Source organism: Stegodyphus dumicola, chromosome 2 (genome assembly GCF_044657685.1).
Source record: "Stegodyphus dumicola isolate Sdum_Otavi_A_Nest chromosome 2, ASM4465768v1".
NCBI lineage: Eukaryota > Metazoa > Arthropoda > Arachnida > Araneae > Eresidae > Stegodyphus > Stegodyphus dumicola.
The window spans coordinates 915,272-940,659 of NC_140769.1; the positions used below are offsets into that span (position 1 = coordinate 915,272).

At 37.5% G+C, this 25,388-nt stretch overlaps 1 protein-coding gene across 1 annotated transcript in view; it reads right to left on the bottom strand.

The window, feature by feature from the left end:
* The window catches only part of LOC118194141 (intermembrane lipid transfer protein VPS13A-like), a 483,044-nt gene that overhangs the window by 180,089 nt on the left and 277,567 nt on the right, over positions 1-25,388 (bottom strand). The window contains exons 42-45 of the mRNA XM_085810380.1: positions 23,863-24,085; positions 20,252-20,518; positions 13,761-13,867; positions 10,974-11,215 (exon numbers count right to left, since the gene is read on the bottom strand). Coding sequence (XP_085666506.1) covers positions 10,974-11,215; positions 13,761-13,867; positions 20,252-20,518; positions 23,863-24,085 — 839 coding nt within the window. The remainder of the gene's footprint in view (positions 1-10,973; positions 11,216-13,760; positions 13,868-20,251; positions 20,519-23,862; positions 24,086-25,388) is intronic.

The window sequence follows — 25,388 nt, forward strand, 5'->3', positions numbered from 1 at the left end:
GAATAAATAAATTCCCACCATATACTTAAGCCTTATTGAGAACCGGCGCTAGATATCTTACCGCCTGATGCAGTCTCCTGTGGGTCCTAAATTCTCTGACTCCATGCGGCCACACGAGACCTGGCGCTGGTTCTGGATTTATGTGAAATAACGAATCAGTTATTCTTAATTCAAATAGCCCTAAATGTAATCTTTGAGTCTATGAGTATCATCAACGAAATCTATTTTTAGCATATGGAAAGAAAGATTTCGTCAATTTTTCCTCGTCAACATTTTTTAGCGCATTTAACTTATATTTGTAATCATCGCCAGGCGTAATGTGGACATAAAAGGTTACCATACTCCTTTATTATTCAATTACTAACATAAAAAAAATTGTTTAGGCATCCCTACATGAGCCATTACTCAATTTGTCATGTTTTGATGAACATGCAGTGATGAAAGGAAAGTATAATAAATAATGATTCGCCGGGTTGGGCCCACCAACGGCCGAGCGGTAAAAGTCGCTGAACGCTGGTAGTTGGGTCCGAGGTTCGAATCCCGCGAACGGGCTGGCTGCATGGGCGTTTTCGTGATTTTCCCCATGTGTAACGTGTATATGAGCCAGTTTCCCTTAGAAAGTCCTCCACGAAGGCATCCCTACCCTTAGGCAGATAAGCCCTCGAGGCTTTGCCGTAACTCAAACAAACCAAACCAATCGCCGGGTTGGCGTCAGATCAACGATGTACCTAAGTGGAATGTTTGGGTTTGAGATGCATGCCAAGCACATACGCAGCAACGCAGCCAAATTACTGATTGTACAAATTTATGCTAAAATAATTGTTTCTTCAATAACAAGGTATTTTATTTATTGTCGAAGTGAAATTAAGAATCGGGATGTTTTATTATGCGCGGAGGGGGGAATCAAATGCGCATGCCTAAAGCCTACGAAAAAACGTTGTTGGTGGTTCTGAGGTCCGGATTTTAGATCATTCCGGATAATGGACGTCCGGATTCCGGACTTTTCTGTAATACATTTATATTGAAATTTCTGTTTTTTATATATATATAAAGTTGTTCTGCAGGTGACGGGTGACGGAGGACGGGGACGCCTGGCGTATAACATAGGTAAACAGGCATATGTCCCACGTCCTCCACTATCTCGAAAAAGCAACTCGCTGGAGCCCCGTGAGGCTGCACCGGGAGTTTACATGGCCATACAGGTGTTAGATGTCGGGTAGTTTTTACATAGGACGTTGTTAATAACACAAAGTAACTTAAAAAAGAATATAAAGGATAGCATTAAAACACTAAAACACACATATAAGCTGAAACACATAGATATAGAAAATTAAACGTAAAAGCATAAAAACACACTCGTAATTACGTAACATAAAGACATAAAAACACACACGAGAATACATATCATGACACATAGAATACATATGGAAACACGTAGAGCACATAAATGCAAATAAGCTGAAACACATAGATATAGAAAATTAAACGTAAAAGCATAAAAACACACTCGTAATTACGTAACATAAAGACATAAAAACACACACGAGAATACATATCATGACACATAGAATACATATGGAAACACGTAGAGCACATAAATGCAAATATTGCATACAGAAGAAACATATGAGACATAGTAAGGTGTGCGTAAAGCAGAAGCGCTGTGCGGAAATATGCTCAGTACCCATAATACATAATGTACATACTTTCATTAGGGGCTTCTGTTGCATGAATTACATATTTCGTTGCATACACTATATTCGTGCATTGTACGGATATTATATACTTCGATTTACGATAACACATCATTCCATTGGGTGCCCAGTGCTTTACACTGATAAACATGTCAGTAACATTATTTCTGCAAGTTGGTGGCTATTGAAAGCGGATGTTAACACGAGGCTCGAAATTGAATGTGGAATGTGTATTACAGAATGTGTACATACTGCGAATATCTAATCGTTGAGTACATTGTCTGCAGTACCATGCTACTGTGGCTCGCAAATGTCTTGCCCTAGGGTGTTGATTTGCTGTACAACTGCGCAGATACTCCTTATAGCTGGCGGGTGTTTGATTATGAAACGATAGTAAAGTGTTCTATCATTCGTTGGATGTGGTAAGTGGTGGTTTGTTATTAGACCGCAATCAAATAGGTAGTGCTCGGGAGAACCTAGCATGCCACAGACACAATTGTCAGATGCTGAGATGCCATGACGCATAAAATAAGATGGAAATGGGCCATGACCCGTTATGTACTGTGTCAGTGGGGCTATTGTTATAAGACGTTCCGTGTCTACCTTTGGTAGGAAGTTATACGTCCTTCTCCCTGTGTCGCAACTATTCCATTCTTCTTGCCACTTTTCTTTACAGATATTACGCAGAGTTTTCTTGAGGTGGGAGACGGGGGTAGGGGCTCTTATAGTTTGAGCGTGGATGTTGTTGGCAGCCTCATTAGCCAGACGGTCTGCGACGTCATTCCCTTCGTTGTCGGAGTGTCCTTTCACCCATACCATGTTAAAGCGGGCTTGATGATTATTGAGTAAAAGTTGCTGTATATCTATGATGATGGGTGAAGTGTGGTGATGATCCCTGAGTGCGTGTAGCACTGACATGCTGTCCGTGTAAAAAGTCGCATTGGTAAGGGAAAGGTTGAGGGCATGTCGTAGCGCATTCAATATTGCTAGTGCCTCTGCTTGGAAGATACTATTGCTGTTAGTGAGATGTCCTTTCCATTCCTTTACTAGTGTGCCATGTTCGTAGTGAGCAAACGCGCAGCCCACTCCTTGATCATGTTTTGATCCATCAGTGAACAGTTGTGTAATCGCAGAGGAAGTGTGTTGTCTGGAGTGCGATTGCTGATGTTGGATTTTGACATGGATCCCTCTACCTTTGATGGCAGGGTGGATGTGTTGCACACTGCCAGGGAGTTCATAGTCTATTGTTCTGAACGTAATTCCTGCATATGTGGCTTCTTGTCTGTGATGGGTGATTCGTACATATGTAGCCTCTGCCTCTGCCTTTATGTGTAATGGCAGCAGGCCTGCAAGTATCGTGGCGGCGCTGGAAGGTGTTGTGCGATAACCTCCGCAGATGTTTAATGCAAACGGCCGTTGAATTGTAGTCAGTAGCTTGGTCTTTCGGCTGCTCATTGGTTGTGCCCATATGACTGCTGCGTAGAGAATTATTCTCTCTGCCACTGTTAGATACAATAGTTTCCTGATATGGGGGTTTTGTCCCCAATTTCTCCCTTGAAATTGCCTGGCTTTCCTTGCGATGGTCGATGTTTTTGTACGTATTTCTTGGAGGTGCGGTAACCAGGTGAGTCTTTGATCCCAAGTGACTCCTAGATATTTAATCGTCTTCGTTATTTTTAAGTTCTTGCCCAGTAGCTTTATACATGGACGTCTTGTGGGATTTGTGCCAGGACGTGGAATTATGATGGCTGCGGACTTTTGTCGAGAGATGATTAACTTAAGTTTATTGCATAGGTCCGTGAATATCGAGCAGGTTTCTGTGGCATTCCGTTCCAGTTCATCTCTTGTGCGGCCAGACACCAGAAGAGCTACATCGTCGGCGTATGCTATGATATCTGTGTGCAAAGGCCATTCATGTTGTAGTATGGAGTTAAAGGTGATTATCCAGAGCAACGGACCGGCGCAAGAGCCTTGTGGACACCCTCTTTCCTGCTGCTTGATAGTGAGGCCATTGTTGTTGGCTACTCTGAGGCTACGTGCATGTAGATAGTCCGTGATGATGTTAAAGATGTTTTTGGGACATTGTGCCTCTCTAAGTGCTTGCTTTATAGCAGGCCACCAGAGGGTGTCAAAGGCGCTTTGCAGGTCCAGGGATATGAATGCCGTGTGAAGATTTCTGCCTCTATTTTGTTCTATGCTATCTTTAAGATGACTCAGGGCATGCGTGGTTGACAAGCCAGTTCGGAACCCGTATTGCCGTGGGCTGAGGAAGTTGGTCTGCTGGAGATGGAATTTAAGTCTGTTTACCAGTAATTTTTCATAAATTTTTTCCCAGAGACGAAAGTAGGCAAATTGGCCGAAACGAGCTTGGGTCATCTGGGGATCTCTGCTTCTTCAGGAACAGGACCACTTCTCCTTTTTTGAAAGCAGTAGGGAAGATCTGGTATTTTAAGAGCTTGCCGAAATATTTCTCAAAGAAGGTAGGGCGGGATGTGTAAGCCACCTTTATTATTGCATAATCTAGACCGTCTGGTCCCGGAGCCTTTTTTATGGGAAGAAAACGTAAGATTTGCTGTATTTCAGCTGAGTCGAAGGGTATGTCGTCTGGTGTGTTAGGAATGGAATGGTTGTCCCGTATCTTCTGTTGTTCTGTTGAGTCATCATCCGGGTTATCTGCTAGGAAGATTGCATTAAGGATAGCAGATGCTGTGGTTTCTGCAAGATTGGTGTTGTCTGAATTATTGGCTGATTGGGCATAAAGCTGGTCAGGCTTGTAAACTTTATTTGTAGCTAGTTTATGCAGGATTCCATAGACGTTGGTATTAGCTGTGCAAAAGTTCCGCCAGCTATTGACTTTGGCTCGTAGTATGCATTTTTTATAATGCGCTCTTTCCCTGCGGAATGTGGTCAGCAATGCCATTTTGGTGGCTTCGTCCATTACACCTCGGAGACGCCGTCTTAGGGCTCTGCACTTTTGCCGTAATTGGCGTAGTTCCTTAGTCCACCAGCATATGCCTTGTATGCGTTTAGCAGTGCGAGTCTTCAGGAGCTTGTCGCAAATACATCGCAATGTATTGAGGAGATGATCTGTATAAGTGTCTAATTCCTCTGGGCTGTTTATTTGGTCTATTACTTCTTCTTCACTCTGTAGGGTATCCGAGAAAGCCTTTGTTAATGCACGCAGTTTATTGCCTGGGATCTTGTAGCGCTTAAGGATAGTGATGCTTGTGTCGGTATTAATTGCAAAGTGGATATATTTATGATCAGAGCAACTCTCGTCGTCTGTGACCCTCCAATCTGTTATATTGTTGGCTATGTTACTTGTAGCTATTGTTAAATCAGGCCATCCTTTGTTGTATGAGTTGTCGAACGTCGGTGGGGCATTCTGAGTATTTATTAACTGTAGATTGGCTGTCATTATAAATTCTTCTAACGCTGTTCCTTTCGGTGAGGTATCTGGGTATTCCCAAATGACGTTGTGCGCATTTAGGTCTCCACTTATTACGTGAGGAATGGTAGTATGTTTTCTGTGTATTTCTGCTATACTATCTACTGCATTGCTGATGTCTTCTGGTGGAGAGCTGTAGACGGATGATAGGATAATCTGGGAGTTATTATAATTCAGAAGAATTGCAACATGATCTCGTGCCTGCTTGATAATGAGTGGGGACCATTGTGGATTACAACAAATGATCGCCGCTCTCGGGGGTAGTTCGTTAAGATGCGCTTTCCGCTGGAAGATCTTCCATGAGAGTGGTATGCAGGCTATTGCGCCATTTCTGCAGTAAGGCTCTTGGAGAAGAATGATATCTATCTCATGATCGAGGACATGCTGCACTAGTTGCGTATCAAGGCCCGTCCACACGAGGACGCTCCCGACGTAGTTGACGTAACTTTTTTGACGCCGGCGTAAATTCGCAGGACGCAGAAGACGTAAAACTGAGTACGCTCCTGTTCAGCTTTTTCGCCCGCGACGCGCGCGTATAGCCAATAGCCGACCGAGTTCTTATCACGTGTCATAATCAGAAAACCTTCTTGCTTACCCGTTTCAATATGGCGTCAGAGCCACACAGAGATGAGTTTTTGCTTAGAAATATAACTGTATACAACAATAAAATAATCAGCATTGTTCACGCCATTTTCAGATTTCTCAAACCGTACATATTAGTATACATTTAAAATTCTCATTAAAGGGGAAAACTGTATACTTATAAAGCAATGTTCCGACCAGTATATCCATATGCTTCACCTATTTATAACACCGTAAGTAATAGGAACCTAAATAAATTACAGTTTCTACGAAATCAAAGTTTCTGCCTTACAAAATTCTCCTTAATTATTATAAATATTGGCTATATCATGTGTAATAAAAAGCTCTATAAATATCCCAATATTAAATACACCAAAAACTAACTTCAGCAATATAATAACTTCTAAAATAAAGCAGTTGACTGTGAAAGAGTATTCAATAAAATACAATTACGAAATTTTGGAGGAAAGTTACAACTTGTGTCATACAGCAATCATTTATTGAAGTTTAATTAAATTACCTTTGCAGCAACTTCTACTTGTTACATTATTTTTTACAAACACTGCTATCGCAGATAGCTGAGTGGTTAGCGCGCTGCTTTGGTAGCGGAGAAATGGAAAGGTGGCAAGTTCGAACTCACCCGTAGACGGTATAATTCAGTTAGCTTTTCTCGTTTTGAAACGTGTTTCTTATATTTAATCATAAATCATTGTATTCTTATTTTACCTATTATTATTGTTTTCATTTCTTATTTTATTCATTATTATTATTGTTTTTAATTTAGTTTAAAAATGTGCAATGCAAATAGAAATCCTTATGTAAAAATATATCTGCATCTCTTTATCATATATCATCTATAAATTCTCTCTTTATTTTTACTTTATTGCATATTTTATCATGCACATAATTTCTCATAAACTGTCCAAAGTTTGAACCTCATTCTAAATTCAAAAATAAATAAAAAGAAAAACAAAAGACCAAGGGAGAGCGAGTTAAAAAAATATGAAGAAGTTGGTTTTATTATATGGTGGATGGTGTATATAAAGAGAATTAAGTAATTTAATTCTCTTTATATACTGTATTCCAAACCAATTTTATAAATCCTAATTTTCATACGATATAGAATCTGCAAGTCTGTCAAACTGGTCGATACTCATCCTGAAGGAATTAAAAAACAAGTAATATACCCCCTCCCCCCCAAAAAAAAAAATTAAGTCAATTCCTACTTAGGTCCACAAAGAAAAGTTTAAAAATGCAAACATAAATAAATAAATAAAAATACAAACATAATTTCTTTTTAATTAAAAATTAAAAAAATTTTAATGTGTGAAAAAGCTGTATTAACATCAAGTGTCATTCACTGCAAGTTTAAAAAATTGTATTTGAACTTGAATGGATGAATAAAAAGCATTTTATGTACTGAAAATTTGAACAAGATATAGGGAGAGTGTGAGCTAATAGTAGGAATTTAATAATTCCAGATATTCCTTTCGCAAACAAGGCAGTAAAAAAAAAAAAAAAAAAAAAAAAAAAAAAATATCTCTTTGAACAGGTCGCTCTAAATAAATCTTTCGGACCCATTCTTGCCATTTTTTGCGGTTTTGCCTCTGCTTAATAATTGCACATAATAGTAAAGTTTCAGCTATAAAAAAAATCATCTGATTCGGACAACTTGCCGCAAACATACAGAAAAACAGCGAAGTAATAAGATACGGCTCTGTTGACGCTATATTACAGCGTCACGTGATTTTTGCGCAAAATAATTCTATTGGTTAAACGCACTCTTCGCAAGTGTACTCGTTTGGACGCTTTTACGCTGGTAACGTAAAAGCGCGTTCGTCAGCTACGTTTCGAGCGTACTCGTGTGGACGGGCCTTTAACTGCTTCTGCCCGCTGGAGGTTAATTTGCGTGCATTTTATGGAACCTGCTGAAGAATGAGTTAGAATCAGGTTGACTGGGTTGTCGATATTTGTCGGTAGGATCTCTTGTGAGAAAGTGTTGCTTTCTTCAGACGCATTAGGTAGTAACATAGCATTGGTAGGCTGCTGTGATGTTATAGCTTTAGTAATGTGTGTTGCAGCGTGTGTTGTAGACGGCTCTCTGGTACATCGGGCATTCCGGGTGGTATGCCGGATGTTCAAAGTAGTAGGAGGTGCCGTTGCGGTAGTTACAGTCCCCGCAGTTGATACAGGCTGGTGACTCTGCTTGACAGACTTTGGTGTTGTGCGACCCAGCGCAGAAGGCACAGAACTGTTTCTTACTGCGGCAGAGATCCTGGGAGTGCCCGAATTGCTGGCATCTATAACATCTACGGATTCCCAAGAACTCCGTGATAGTATGAGCCTGCCATGCTGTGAACAGACGTCTGATGTTGATGGCGATTCCAAAGCTCTCCGTGGTACACTCGAGAACCCATTTGACTCTGTTTGCTCGGCGCTCTTTAAGTCGGAACAGGGGTTTGTATACTCTTGCTGATAGACCTGCTGTTGCGCTGAGCTCTGCGATGAGCTGTTCTGGTTTAACATGTTCTGGAACATTATGGATGGCTATTCTCGGCTGCCTCTTTTGCCTGAGACGAACCTCTGCCTGGACCTCAGCTTTTTCGATGTGCTCCTGTAACTTGAGTACCTCCTCGTTTGTATTACAAAAAACTTCTAGTCCGCCTTTTGGAGCCGGTTTGATAGCGTTGACGACAACTGGGATCTCACTAAGTGGAACCTTTTCTTGTAACTGTGTTCTTAGATCACGTGGATGGATACTCCCTAAAGGGTTGATGATCAGACTGGGTTTACTGAACTGTTTAAGCACTGCCGCAAAGGTTGGTTTCTGGGGCACAATCGCTGATGGTGTTGTCGCTGACTTCAAGTGGCTATGCCTTTCCCCTGTGTTCCTGGGAGCCTGCGTAGTTGCTGTTACTGGCAGGGAGTCCGTGTTTGTACTTGAAGTAACCACCTCAGGGTAAGGGGTGTTAGTGCCAGTGGTACAGCGCGGGATTACAGAAGTGTTCACGTCTTTGTTGACTACCTCTGTTCCGCGTAATGCGATGTCCCGAAAGATCTCTAGAGTGGCTATGAGGCGTGGTAATATATTTTTATTACCTCGAACTGTATTGGCTATTTGTACGCTCTCGTCGAAGACCGCTTTTATTTTTTCTCTATATGAGAAGTCAGTTGAAACTAAGTGATTTGGCAAATCTAGATCACTGCAGTGTGTGGAGGTACGCATTTCAGACATACTGCATTGAGTCTATTGTATGAAATCACTAATGATAAATAAAAAATATATAAATTATTCTGCTATTCCACAGAGTCACTAATTGCTATTGGAATCTTTAAAATTATGCACTAAGTCTCTAATTTCACTGTGTAGACTATCTCACTGAATGCTGTAGAAATCTCTATATTATGGCAATTAGAGGCACTATACTGAGCACTAAATTGTGGCACTATAACAAGGAACTATCTTTAGGCACTGTAATCTCTGTATTAAAGCACTGCTGTTGAAGTCTTATATTAGGGAGCTGTTGAGATCTCTATATTAAGGCACTGAGTCTCTAATTCACTGAATACACTAAATCACAAAGCCACTGCATAACTGTATTTCACTTGAGCAGTGCTTAAAATTGAGCTCGCAGGAAGAATTACAATGTAAAGTGCACACAAATTATCACTTGCGCAGAACTTGAAACTGAGCACGTAGTGAGAGTTACAGTACACAACACAGCAAATGCGTGATGGAAATAATTAATTATTAATGCACAAAAGTTTCAGTAAGCACAATAAATAGCAGTACACATGATATTTTGTAAGTATACACATATATTTAAGTGATAAACACGTAAACCGAGAGGTTGTAGTGGTATGCCAGAGGCCCGAAGAATGTTAATAAGTCAAAGATAGCAAAGAGAAGAGATGAGTGATGAAAAATGGGGGAGAATGTAAGGAATAGCTGAAACGTGAACAGAAGGAGAATCGCAGGTGCAGAAAGAGTAGTAATAGGAGAGCCTGGACCTTAAAGAGGTTGCGGGTTTACAACAGGAAGAATGTGGAGGTGTTTCCACTAGAGGAAACTGTAAAAAAAAAATAAAAATAAAAATAAAAAAATACAAGTGTATAGTTGCAAAAATTGCTCGGAAAAAAAAAGGATTAATTAAAATATAAAAAAAGGTGTGCGGAGGGTTGGGGTGGAAAGAAAGAGGGGGTCAGCAAAAAAAAAAAAAAAGTTGTTCTGCAGAGTAAAACTGAGCAGTTCTTAAATTTAGCGTTTGGTGTTCCCTTTAGGCATTTTTCCGGTACATTTAAAGCCAGACGAAGGCTGGCCGCAGAGCTGTTAATTTATTATAAATTAGATAAATTGCATTAATGTTTTTCTCATCTTTTAACCTTATCACTCGGCTAAGTTGTGTAAATAACCGTGGACAAATATTATCCTTTGAAAAGGCGCTTATTGCAGTATATACTATGATTAATTCTGAAAAACTTAGATGCATCTTTTAGTGATAACTAAGAGGGCAGATCAAAAAGTAAGTTGCACTTCCAAGTTATGACCATTTATTAAATTGTCAATGCAAAAGCAACACGACTATGACAGCATACAATGGATGTTCACTTTTCCATATAGTTCCCAAGACACTCAAAACATTTCCCCGAATGAACAACCAACTTTTCGTTTCCGGATGCCTAGAAATCTCCTCCAGCGCTATGTAACCACACGCTGCTTTCGTCTCCTCATCATTTCAGAATCGTTGCCCACAGAGATGCTTTTTAATCCTACCGAAAACATGGACGCAACACCTCAGGCTCGCCAAATGTGCGACCTGCTGCAGCGATTCATGTGGGAGGTACGGCAACATCCTCCATACAGTCCGGATTTAGCGGCATGTGACTTTCATGTTTTCGGTAAGCTTAAAAAGCATCTCGGTAGACAACGATTACGAAATGATGAGGAGGTGAAAGGTGAAAGCAGCGGTCTCCGTGTGGTTACATAGCGCTAGAGGAGATTTCTATGCACCCGGAATCAAAACGTTGGTTGTCCGTTCGGAGAAATGTTTAGAGTGTCTTGGAAACTACGTGGAAAAGTGAACTTACACTGCATGCTGTCATAGCCGCGTTGCTTTTGTATTGACAGTTTAATAAATGGTCATAACTTGGAAGTACAACTTACTTTTTGATCTGCCCTCGTAGCTAAGCTACTAAAACACGAGGAGAAAATGGCAAAAGGAAAAGAACGGAAAAGGAAGGAAACCTACCCTGCCATTTCGGAATCCGAGTCTGCGGGACTGATATCGACAAGGGGCGTCACGAGGTCTGGGTCCGGTGCAGAGGCCTTGGGCGCCCACCCTTTTGTCTCTTCAGCCACGCGGAAAGATCCACCCTCCTCCTGCAGGATTTGAAGTGTGGTTTCTGGACCTAACGAATTCCTCAGGAGTAGTTCTTTGTGCTCCTCGGAGCAGACGGCGGAAGGCAGCTTCATATCCGCAGACGTAAATTCCTGATGGAAAAAATCTTAAAGATACGCCCAAGCAGATTTAGTTCGTGCAGTGTAACAGTTAGTTGAATAAAATGTAGGAAATGAAATAGAACAATTAATGCAATTAAAATAGTATCACACACAAGAGCTAATGGGGTTGGTCTAACTGTCGTGGGCAAGTTTAAAAAGTACAGGCACTTTTCTCTTAAAAAGTTCCGGCACTTTTCTCTTTGCTTAAAAAAACTGAGCTTCATAACAGTACCGTCACCTTTGTGCTTCTTACACATTGACAGAAAGTGGGTAAAGAATAACAATATTTTTCAGTATCTTTATTAGGAGTCACGAAGGTGCCAGCAGCATTATAAAGATCAAATTATAACTCAGAGAAAGCGCCTTTATGGTAGCGAACAATCAGCGATCACTTTACACAGCAACTTTATGGTGAAGAACAATCACCGATCTGCATAAAGGTGCCGGTATCTTTAGTGACAAGGCACATCTACAGCGAGCGGCACTTCAGGAAATTTCCCGAATTCAAAATAGTCACTCATTTTACAAAAACTTACGATGAAAGAACACTGTACACAGCTCCCCCACCCCGAAAAAAAAAAAAAAAAAAACATTTCTATATCTCCCGTTCTACTGGTCCGATTAACGAAATTCAAATTGCGTTTCTCATGTCTCGAAAGCGTAACTTAGGATGTATATATATATATATTTAGATTTCTATATAGCATTAATCCAATGTAGGTATTTTCACACGAAATAGGAATTTTTCTGAAATAACATACAATTTTTTTCCCATATTTCGATTCTACGACTCAAATTATGCCTAAATACTAAATTCTGTAAACTTTAGTGCAAAATTTACGAAGAAATTCAAAAATTTATTTTGGCGAATTTTTTTTTTTTTCCCAGTTTACGCCAAGAATAGTTTCACTTGGCGAAATTATTAATTTATAGTAACCTATTTTCCTTTCCTTTTTTTCATTGTACACTAACGAAAAAAGATCACGTTCATTACTTTCAAATAATTTTAACAAAATGCGTAAACCACATTTGACGTTTGAATAAAATCTCTAATTTTTTTGCAGATGTGCCTAGAAATATATCTACTTTAAAATGATGTTAACAATTTTATAGGTATACCAACAATTTTTCAAAAAATTTATGAAAATATTTAAAAATAAGTTATAAGAAATGTACGAATTATATTTGGATTAAGCCTAAACTTCGAATTCTGAAAGAAGGAGTTAAGTAGGTTTAGTACAAAAAAGGATATTAATAAATGTATACCAAATTCAATTAACATTGAGGAGTTAAAATTCTGAGAGCTAATATTTTACAATCTACACGAGCGATTTTTACTAAACTTGGCAGTTTGGCATAATTTGAGTCGTAGAATCGAAATATGGAAAAATTTCGGTATGTCATTTCGGACAAAGTCCGATTTTGTGTCAAAATACCTATATATTAGAAAAATGCTAGATATAAATCTCATACATATCCTAAGTCGCGCTTTCGAGACAGGAAAAACGCAAGTTGAATTTCTTCAAACGCCCCTGTAGAACGGACGATATATAGGGTGTACCGCAAATGTTGCGACAAACTGCTAGGGAAGGTAAGGTACATCATAAGAATTAAGAATTGCATAGGAACCCATGGCCAGAAACGTCAGTATTCGCCGCCAGGGGCTGCTCTGCAGGAGAGTGCTAGTGGAAAGTGAGGATTGTCTCATTCGGGCGGTAAGCACCACACGAAGAGCATGGAACGTTATACGAACGGAGAGCTTGCAGACATGCACTTAGTGTATGGAATAGCTGCGGGTAATGGACGAACCGCTGCACGCATTTATAGACAACGCTTTCCCGACAGACACAACAACAACACCACGGTTCGTTTGCACGTCTGCATCACAATTTGTGCGGATACGGGTCATTAAGAAGTGGACTCATTTTGGACAGGATGTTCGTAGCCAACTCCCGACGCTCAACGGAATTATCGAGCCTTGGTTTCGTTTTGTGGAGAGCTATCAAAAGTGCCGTGTATGACGATCCTGTTGTATCTGAAATGGATCTCGTGGCAAGACTCGCCTGCGCAGCTGCTACAGTCAACCAAACTCCCGGTGTGTTTGTTTGAACATGCCCGGCAATCAATGGTCTGTCGGTGTCAGGCATATTTAGCGTCTGATGGTGCAAACTTTGAGCATCTGTTGAAACATTCAAGCTGTCGTACACCATTAGTATTCATGTCCAATAAAATGATTCAAATGAATCACTCTCTTGTTTCCTTTCTCATCTTCTACCTCTGCTACCACTTATCCCTGACATTTCCGGCTATAGGTTCCAATACAATTCTTAATCCGGATAATGTGCTCTACCTCGTCTAGAAGTTTGTCGCAACATTTACGGTACACCCTGTAGAACTGTTCCATTTTTTTGTGTTTTTGTTTTTGTGTTTTGAGCAGTGTACAATGTAAATTAATAAAAGGCCACATTGGTACAGATAAAATTAAGGTTCCGAATAAGCAAAAGAAATTAGTTTAGAAAGAAATATAAAGTATTACTTGGAGCACTTCTTGCAGCACTGAGATGATAGCAGGAGTGACGTTAAGATTGATGGTGTCTCTGCAGTCCACTGTCAAATAAATCGCCGTTTCCACAATTGGATCCACTGTAAAAAATATTTCATATCGTTATTTAGCACCGTTATTGATAAAAGCCTTTGACGGCGGTTTTAATGTTACAGTTATTCGTTTCGTTACTCGAATTAAATGAGAAAAAAGTTCAAAATCCAGCTATACATAGAGTAACAGTTCGAAATCTGGACATAAAATAACCGTACTTCCAGCCATTAAATAAATATATAAAAAAAAACCTGAAAGCTTTGAGATTTTAAATTACGTTCAAAGGGGCTTTGTCCTTGAAGGACAGTTGTTTTCATTTTGCGATTATTCGTTCGTTCACTATAAATGTCCGTTACACTTTTCCAACTGTTGCCATAAAATGTTACAGTCCTGCATTATATTTGAAGAAATTAAGTAATGAAAAATCTGCATAAATGTATGCATATTTCTCGCATTGTGATAAAACAACGGTACATAGAGCCATCGAATTTTGAATGACGTAATCCTACTGCGAATATGGGCATGTGGAAGCCCAAATTTGAAATTTGGAATTTGTTTTATGATCGATTTTATATTTTGTAAATCTTAAACGAATTTTTGATAATAAAGTCTATTTCACAGCGAGCGATGGCAACGTTGTACAGGAAAAACATTTTTATCTCCAGCGCGCGAGACTCTGTATCGGAAATTCTAAAGATATATTCAATTTAAAACTAATTTCCGATATTGGTCTTGAACTGAATTTTATGGTATAAGTGCGAAGAACGTGATGTTTAATAAATAAAGGTAACACACAAAATGTTAAAAAAACACCCCGTTGGACGTAATTTAAAATCTGATTTTTTATATTAATTTTTTAACGCTTTATGTGTTAACTTTATTTATTAAATATAATTTTCTTTGCACCTAAACCATAAAATTCAGTTCAACAGCAATGTCGCAAAATAATTTTAAATGGAGTATATCTTTAGAATTTCCGATGCATAGTTCCGCGCGCTGGGGATAAAAAGGTTTTTTTTTTTTTTGCCCGTAGAGTGTTGCCATTGCTCGGTTTGAAATCCTTGAGTTTGTTAATCAAAAATTGGTTACAAATTATGAAGTAGATAATAGAAAGATTTCAAATTTCAAATTTGGGCTTCCAGGTGCTCATATTCACAGTATCGCTCGCTGGAGATAAAAATGTTTATCCTGTACAACGTTGCCATTGCTCCCTTTGAAATCCTCGAGTTTCTTAATCAAAAATTCGTGGAAGTATTACAAAATCTGAAATCGATAATAAGACAAATTTCAAATTCAAATTAGGGCTTCCACATGCCAGTATTCTATGGAAGATCACGTTGTTCAAATTTTGATGGCTCTAGGTACCGCTGTTTTATAACAATGCGAGAAATATACATACATTGATGCAAATTCTTGATTATGCAATTTCTTTAAATATAATTCAGGGCGAGAATATTTGCTGGTAACAATTTGAAAAGTGAATCGGGCCAACATTATAGAGAACTTAGCCACACTTAAAAAACTTTTAAATTGTTCATAATTCTATAACTATTACGTGCAGGCTAACTAAAGGCATAAAAACCTTAAATGGGAGATAAGAACTACGCAATTCAATCATTTTTAAAGCAAAAAAATGCACAATTTACAAACATATAAATATAAAGAAAGAATTGGTTGAGCCGAGTATCAGAGTGGATATATATAGACATATATTTACATAATTCAGAAGTCAAACAACAAAAATCAGCGTTATATTTTCAAATTTTCACAGGACTAGTTTCGATGGTTTTACCGAACCACCATCGTCAGCTGCAAAAGCTGACGATTTTGCAGCTGACGATGGTGGTTCGGTAAAACCATCTAAACTAGTCCTGTGAAAATTTGAAAATATAACGCTGATTTTTGTTGTTTGACTTCTGAATTAGTATTTGTTCGGCGTGTTATTGTGTCTTAATTATATATTTATATAGTTTTTGGTTTGGTCGATTGCAACCAAAATCGGAGGTGCACATCTACAACTTATATATTACATCAGTTCTATACACAAAATTTCAACGTTCTGAGGCTACTCGTTTTGCGTAATGGCAAACCGCACATTGACTTGATGAATGTTAACGAATTTCGCTTACTGCGCATGCTCAATGGTGTACCGTTGGCGTGGGAGGAAATACTAGCGACTAAAAGCAGAAGCAACAGTACGCAAGTCTGTGTTGATTTTACTGTTTACATCTGCAATACTACGGAAATTTGTGTGTGGTTATTGCATGTGTTTCTGTTTCATTTCGGTTTATTTTGTTCATAAAGATTACATTTAATATCAGTTACTTGACTTTAATTCAGTAATTTAAACTGGATTTATTCCTTAATTTGTTAAAGTATATACGAATGGACGTATGGTAAATACTCAATTGCTTTTATTCCTCAGAAGTATAATAAATAAGTATTCAGCTGATTCATCTTGTAATGTTTCCTCTTTTGTAATCCTTCTTACACGAAAATTGCGCAGTTTACAGTCGATATTTACATTTTAAATAATGAAGCAATTTACAACCTAAAACATTTTAAAAACCCGAACTGTTTGCGCCCACATAACGCAATATCAACCATATACCGCATTTGTCTTCTTTTAAAATTGCACCAAATTTTATTCTGGGAATGCGCAGTAAACGAAATTCGTTTAACATTGATCAAGTCAATGAGCGGTTTGCCATTACGCACACTCGTTTTTGAGTTATGGGAGACACATGCATACATACCTACGTACGTAGGTGGAATAGTGAGACATTTTACAGGATATTAGAATAAACACGTGTTTAGCAGAACATGAAGAAGTTCTATATCAGTAATCTCAAACTAGCGGCGCTAGAGAAGCTATTTTAATCGCTCCGCAAAGGCATTTCAATTCTGTATTTGTCGCTAAGATTTCACGATTTTAGTTATTAACAGTTTTTATCATTACCAAGTTTACATTATCATTAATACTATTAGAAAGGAACGTGAATAATGTTTACGTTCCAGAAAATTTATACCAAGAAATTTATACACGGAACTAATTAATTTAAAGCGTAATATAAAAATTCAAGATTCAAAGATTATTAGATAAAAAATTTCAGGATTTCGAGATTATTCAAAGATTCATTATTCAAAAATTTCAAGATATAGATATGATTAATTTTATTGGTATTTGTCAAAAAAATTTGATGTATACACAACATGACTTCTTTATATAGAATATTAAATTATACGCAATTTTCCTGCATTTTATTAAAACGTATTAAATTAACAGTTAACGAATTTTCAATTAAATCTACTTCGTCTATAGCGCATAAATCACAAGTGCATAAATGCACTCTTTAAAATTCACTCTATTTATTTACCATAGCGACACATCGACACTAGGCTCCCTTAACAGCGTTACATCTCATTCATTTTATAACTCAGAATGCGCAAGAACTATGACATCTGAAGAATTATCTAATCGTTGCCACATGTTCTAATTCAAATACTATAATAAATCTAAGACGATGTATAAAAGCAATTAAACAAACAAAAAGGAACCACTTGTTGTTGCGAAACTTAGTTTCTGTAGATTGACAGCAAATAAACTATTCTGCTAGGTTTCAAATGTAAACAAATATGGCTGCTATATATGGTATTCCAAATTTAGGCTTAGCCACACTTACAACTTTTAAATCGTTTATAAATCCACAATTACTGCATGTAGGTTAAGTAAAGGCCTAAAAACCTTAACCGGATGATAAGAACAACATAATTCAATCGTTTTTAAAGCAAAAAATGCAAAATTTACACTGAATAGAGTGAATAAACTGAAGAATAAAGAAACTGAGCTCACTCAGCCGAGTAACAGAGTGGATATATTTATATACTTTCGGCGCGGCCGATTGGAACTAAAATGGGACGTGCACATATACGTCTTATGGGAATCCTATATACAAAATTTCAAATAAATATTTGTTGAAATATGATACCCGAAATTTTTCGCGATTACAATACTTCGTTTTTCTTCGTCCACGGAAGTTAAAATAAGGTCAGTTACGAGTTTTCGCATTAAGAGTAAACATTTTACTTGGAAGTCCATTTCTATATGAGCAACCCTTTTTCCACAACTGGAAATGAATAATAATAAAAAAAAAAGAATCCGACTGACAAACATAATTTTAGCAATTTTCCTCCAATCCTCAAACTTTATTTGAATCTAAACGAAATCGTGCGGTAATAAGAATAGTTTATTTACATCAAGTCACATGTATTTTTATTTATGGTCTCGAAGACCAATTTAACAAATAAGAGAAAGAGACTAAGTTGTCATTATTATTCTCAAGATTTGTTCCACCTGAAAATCTTCTCCGAAAACTTAGAAACTTTCATTAATTGGTTTCTTTCAGTTTAATTTAAAGTAATTTATTTAATAAGTAAACACGTTAGAAAGAGCTGAAACAAATGTCAGTCGGCATATTTAAAATTAATGTTTCACTATATTTTGTATTCCTCTAACGTTATAACTGAATTCTCCTTAAAGGTTCTGAATTACGTCAAAAGGTTACAATTCAAGAACTGATAGTAGAACGTCAAAATGTGGTACTACCAAGACATTTGTATGAATGTTCATCTAACATACTAAAAAACGCTCTGAATTGCGTTTAGAAAAATAATAGTGTTGAACAATGCGAAAAAAAGGGGGGCAGTTCTATATCTCCCGTTCTACTGGGCCGATTGACAATTCAGATTGCGTTTTTCATGGCTCGAAAGCGCTAGCTAGGATATATATATATTAGGTTTATATATATATCATTGTTTTAATATAGGTATTTCAGACACAAAATCGATTCTGAAATAGCATACCACGTTTTTTCCATATTTCGATTCTACGACTCTGATTATAAGTAGTTATAAAATTTTTTAATTTTTGATGAGAAATTTATGGATAAATTTATAAATTTATCTTGACGCATTTTTTTCAGTTTGCACCAAGAATAATCCACTTGGTGAACTTCTTAATATATGGTAACCTATTTTCCTTCACCTTTTTACATTGTGCATGAAAAGGAAAACAGTCGCATCCTTCCTACTTTCAAATAACGTTAACAAAGTGCCTAAACCACATTTGATGTTATTATCGCTTTCAACAAATATGGAAAATTTCGAAAAGCGCCAATATATAAACTGAAGTGTATATCTTCGGAAATTTTGAAGAAAAAGCTCTAATTTTTTGCAGGTATGCTTAGAAATACATCCACTTTAAGATGATGGTAAAAATTTTGTAGGTTATTATTCAAAATGTTTTTCGAAAAATTTGTAAAAATTATTTAAAGATACAAATTTTAAAAATAAATCATGAAAAATGGGAGAATGTTATTTTGAATGAATCTAAATTTCGGACTGTGAAAATACGAATACAGTAAGTGTAATAAAAAAAGTGATATTAATAAATACACACCAAATTGAATTAACATGGAGAAGCTAAAATTTTAAAGGCTAATTTTGTAAAACAAGCTGCACGGCAGTTTGGCGTAATTTGAGTACAATCTAAATACGGAAAACAATTGGCATGCCATTTCAGAAAAAGTCGGATTTTGTGTCAAAATACATATATTAGAACAATGCTCTCTATATGTATATCTAATACATATCCTAAATCACTCTTTCGAGACATGAAAAACGAAAGATGAATTGCGTCAATCAGCGCAGTAGAACGGGAGACATAGAACTGTCCCTTTTTTTACGCAGTGGACACCGAAGCGTACGTACAAAGACATGCTTTCGCACGTCATGTAGTACGTTCTATATGCACGTAACGTCATTTTAGAGCGAACGACAAGCCCTCTGAACGTCCCGGTGCTACTTTCATGTGACCATAAATGAACGAATGCTTCTCTTAGAACTTTAAGCTGTAGGAATAATTACCATTACGCTACACGTTCAAGTGCTACTCTCATGTGAACATAAAATTTTCGCGAGAACGCTTCTCTTAGAACTTCAAACTGTCACAATAATTACCAACGTTGTGCTACACGTTCTTGTGCTACTTTCATGTGACCATAAAGCTCTCGCGTGAACGCATCTCCTAGAACTTAAAGCTGTAGCAATAATTATTAACGTTACGCTACACGTTCAGGTGCAACTTTCATGTGAATATAAAGTTTTCGCGAGAACGCTTTTCTTAAAACTTCAGGCTGTAACAATAATTACCAACGTTGTACTACACGTTCCGATGTTACTTTCATGTGACCATAAAGCTCTCGCGAGAACGCTTCTCTTAGAACTTCAAGCTGCAGCAAAAATTACCAACGTTGCGCTACATCTTTTTCACGCTAAAGATGCAGAAATGAATATAAATTACTTTCTTTGCAAAGAGTTTCAAAAAAGGAATCAAATATTTAGTCAGAAAGGGGGGGGGTTACAATACTAACCAGTTCTATGCTCGTGGTGACGGTGAGGGCTGGAGAACACAGGTGCCGCATCGTCAAAAACATCTTCATTATCGGCCGTCTCTGTCTCGCCCGAATCGGAATGAACATCCAAATCCGCAATGCCTTCAGAATCCGATGGAGGATCGTCTGATGCCCCTTCCTCGTCCTCCGAGAATAAGTGGTCGAAGGTGGAAGCGATTTTTTCAAGAACTCCATCTTCATTCTCACTGTCCGAATCTCCTGGATATGCCACGAAGCTTGAAGAATCTGCAAATGGAATAAAACATATTTCTGATTAATAGGGTTCTTAAATGCATTCATTAAACACTTCACTGTCCTAGAAAACTCAAATATTTGCTACCCTTTTTTTACTCCAAAGATAAACTCTTTGCCACTGAAACGGACCTTAGTCCTCCGGACAATGCAGTATGAATATCCTCAGGACATCTGACATCAACATCTTCAGGATATCCTCTCATATCTCTGGACATAGCGACTTAAATAAGACATCCCAAGGATATTAAATTAAATCCTCGGGACATATGAGAATCAACATACTCAGGACATCATAAGTATGTCCCCGGATACTGCGACTTAAATAGGACATCCTGAGGATGTTCTGTGCTATGGGGGTACTAACCTCGGCATATCTTACCTCACGGAAGGCTGCTGTTGTAATGTTTTTCTGAGTGAATGGAAGGAGACTATTTCAAAAGGATGTTTTGTGCTATGGGGAAGCCTTACTGCCTTAGCCGTCAACATTTATTTAGAAATTTGCACAAAATCAAATCTAAACGCCTACTTGAAGCAACGGGTCCTAGCCTTGGTTCAAGTAGCAAATCAACAAGCCTCGGCAAATCAACACGAAACGCCTACTTGAAACGACGGGCCTTAGCCTTACTCGCCAAATCAACTCGAAACGCCTACTTGAGCCAATGAGCCTTATCCTTACCTTGCCAAATGAACTGGAACGCCTACTTGAACTAACAAGCCTTAGCCTTATCTCGCCAAATCAAACTCGAAACGCCTACTTGAACCACATACTCAGCTTTACACCATCAAAGAGAAAATTCTGTTTTTTTTATATCCTAGTCTCATATCTGAAAATTAATGAACACGATCCCCTAAAGGGATTCTTTCAAACCAGCAGTAGATCCCATTGCAATGCCAGCTAAAAGGGCGGGATGAAACTACATTAATGTTTCCCATGCTTTAAATGAACTTTCCTTCCTTATTATCTTGATAAAACCCTACTGTTTTCCAAGCAAACCTGTAGAAACATTAGGTATTTTTTTGGAAGCAGGAGAGATGAAAAATGAACATGAATTCCATGTACACGTCGACCTATTTTCACTTAAAAAAAAAAAAAAAAAAAATCACAGAATTGCACAAACACGGCATTGGGCACTCCCTTGACTTTGTCCCTGTACGCATCGATCTATTTTCACTTAAAACGCAATTCTACACTACAGCCAAACAAAAAAATGTATAATGTCAATAAACTGCATTTTAAATTAAACAATGAAATAACATACAAAAGGAAATTCATCTTATAACCTCTAAGAACTAAACAAAGGAAATATACACTTACCTGATTTAGAAATTTCCGTGTCTTCAGTCTGTGGCACGCAAAATTCTTTAACAGCATCCAAAAACTTTCCTCAAACCATGTTCCATTTTTAATGGAACGTTTTATATGGTAAGCATATGAACATTTCTTGCGATAAAGCATTCTGGACGATCTTTACGTTCGACCACACGCATTTCCTTCGTACAAACAGCACACTTATAATTCCGTTGAATTATATCCAACAAAGATTCTTCTGTCCTCAACCATTATAAAAAAGAAATTCTGAGAGGTTTCAGATTTTACATTACGTCCAAAGGGGCGTTTTTTTAACATTTTGTGTGTTACCCTTATTAAATATCATGTTCTTCGCAGTTAAACCATAAAATTCAGTTAAACATCAATATCGCAAAATAATTTTAAATTTAGCCTATCTTTAAAATTTCTGATACACAGTCTCGCGCGCTGGAGATAAAAATGTTTATTTTTCTGTACAACGTTGCCATGGCTCCCTTTGAAATCCTTAATAATAAAAAATTCGTTAAAGTTTTACAAAATATGAAATCGATCATAAAACAAATTCTAAATTGAGCCTATCTATAGAATTTCCGATGCACAGTCTCGCGCGCTGGAGATAAAAATGTTTTTCCCATACATCCTTGCCATGGGTCACTTTGAAATCGTTGAGTTTGTTAATCAAAAATTCGTTAAAGTTTTACAAAATATGAAATCGATAATAAATCGGCTTCCAGATGCCCATATTCGCAGTAGGATTATGTCATTCAAAATTGGGTGGCTCTAGGTACCGTTGTTTTATCCCAACGCGAGAAACTTACATACATTTATGCGGATTCTTCATTATTTAATTTTTTTCAAATATAATGCAGGGCAATATTATTGGGTGGCAACAATTTGAAAAGTGAAACGGGCATTCAGAGTGATTCTGCGCTAAATCGCAAAACGAAAACAATAGTCACTCAGGGACAGAGTCCTTTCGTGGTCTATACCACCAAACAACCACTTTACCACCTGCAGCCATTTTACAATGCAGAAAGCACACAATACGCGACGTACTTCGTAACTGACATCCAAACAAATCTTTTCCCATCAGTCAACTTCACCGAAATCACGCAACCAGCGACGTCATAATAGGGTTACCATAAAATTCAACTGCCCAGGCTAGCATAAATGAAACAACAACTTGCCGATTATCCAAGGGTACCTTTAAATATAAGGCGGTACTTTTCCGTTTTCCCGGCACAGGCGATAATGTCGCCAAACAGAATATCCTCGCAGCTAACCTTTTACGCGTCATTTTCAAAACAAGTCGCAGCCATTTCTTATCTGATTGATAGTTCCTTTCAATACTGGCATATAATTACATAGAAGTTTTACCTAGATAATTCAATTTTATGCTCGAAGGCCATTCGCGGTAATTAAGTCAATTAGGATGCAATCATACCGCTCACCGGAAGGCGAAAATATAGAAAAGGCAAAGTTAAGAGTTAAAAATCATCAATTCTAATGGAAATGCACTAAGCGAAGTAAAACACGGCGGTTTTACATACTTTCTGAGTAAGCTGTTCGCACGAATTGAAATAGTTCTTGCATTTAAACTCGTATTCCAAATTAAGACTAAACTTGAAATTAATGTAGATAATTACTGATAGAATTAGATTTTTGTAGCGTAGTTTACGCGAGATGAGATCACATTGGGTCACGTGATACGAACCGGCGAATCAGGATGTTGAACCATGAAAGCATAGTAAATTCTTAAATTAATGTCTTTTCACAAATTTATTGTCTGTATTTATTGGTTTTTACAAAATTTTAAACCATATTAAAATGTTTATGCCTTCAAAATAAAAAACTCTTAAAAACTAACATTTGTTAACATTTTATTATGTGTATACTGGTATGTTGTCGCCAATAAAGTCTGCTTGGTGAGATTTGCGCCGGGGAAGCGGAAAAGTACCAGATAGACTAACTGATAATTCGTTCAGGTTTACTGAAATGGATGTTAGTCAAATGAATGAAGACTGACCTCTCGATTTAGCTATGGAGGAGAGTCTTTTTGTACGGACTGGTACCCTCCGCCTGATCACTGTGGTGGTAATCACATCCTCTTCTTCAGTTTCGTTACCAGAAGAAGATAACGAAGAGTATGAGGAGACGGACGGTGCGTCAGTCATGGTAACGGGATGTGTGTTGCACTCCACTTCGTCGCTCCCGGTGCAAACCATGGGATGAGCACGGTCTCGAAACATCTGAAAAGAGAACAAGAAACGAAATGCTTGAGAGAAAATACGCTTGTGGTTTAACCCTTTGCGGCACAGTGTGTCCGGTCTGGACATACCTAAAAAATTCTTTCTGTACGCACAGAAAAATTGGATGAAAAAGGATTTATGGGTTACTATAGGTTACTCTGAACCTTCTTTATTTATAGTAGATGGCAGCTCAACACAAACCAAACCATATATTTTAGCCATGTTTAGTTTTTTAAGACCCTCTTTTTCCAAAAAAATCTTCCAGATTCTTTTAGGGTATAAAAGGAACTGTTTGAAAAAAAATTTCAATGTTATTTTTTGGCTGTATGCTAATCTCCTTATTCTATATTAATTTTAAATTTTTACCTTGAAATCTTGCCTAAAATCAAACGGCGAACCCTAGGTGTGCCCAGACCGGGCTCACCGATCATCTAGGACAACTGAGTCACAGTCTGTATTCTTTGTTTCTCAGCATCTCATCGGTCAGTTCATTGACAACAATGCTCGTTTCAGCATACTTTTCGAAGCTATATTCAATCAGTGTGCCACTATGGGCACACCCACAGAATAAAAACGATAAGTGCTATCTTCACAAAATTTTACTTGTGTACTCCTCTAGGCTTAATTAGACTGCCTACATTTTTTTAAAATCAAAATTCTGACTTTTAACAGGTAGCGTGCCTGAAAGGGTTAAGATATTTTATTTCGGCTAAATAATTATATTTAAGTTGGTTAGTTAACGCAAAATAGCTTAAAACTTCAGTAACTAAGTTAAGTTTTAATTCAGTGATTCTCCACCTCTTTTTCGTTCACGGTATACTTTTGATAATTTTAAAAAAAAAATAAAAATCTGAAAGTTTTCAGATTTTAAATTACGTCCAAAGGCGCGTTTTTTTAACATTTTGTCTGTTAGCTTTATTTATTAAATATCACGTTCTTCGCACCTAAACTATGAAATTCAGTTCAAGAGCAATATCGCAAAATACGTAATTTTAAATTGAGCCTATCTATAGAATTTCCGATACACAGTCTCGCGAGCTGGGTATAAAATATTTTTTCTGTGCAACGTTCCCAATTCTTTGAAATCCTTGAGTTTGTTAATCAAAAATTCGTTAAAGATTTACAAAATATGAAATCAATAATAAAACAAATGCGGAATTTCAAATTTGGGCTTTCGCATGCCCATATTCGTAGCAGAATTACATCATTCAAAATTGGATGGCTCTAGGTACCGTTGTTTTATCACAATACGAGAAACATACATACATTTATGCGGATTTTTCCTTTTTAATTTCTTCAAATA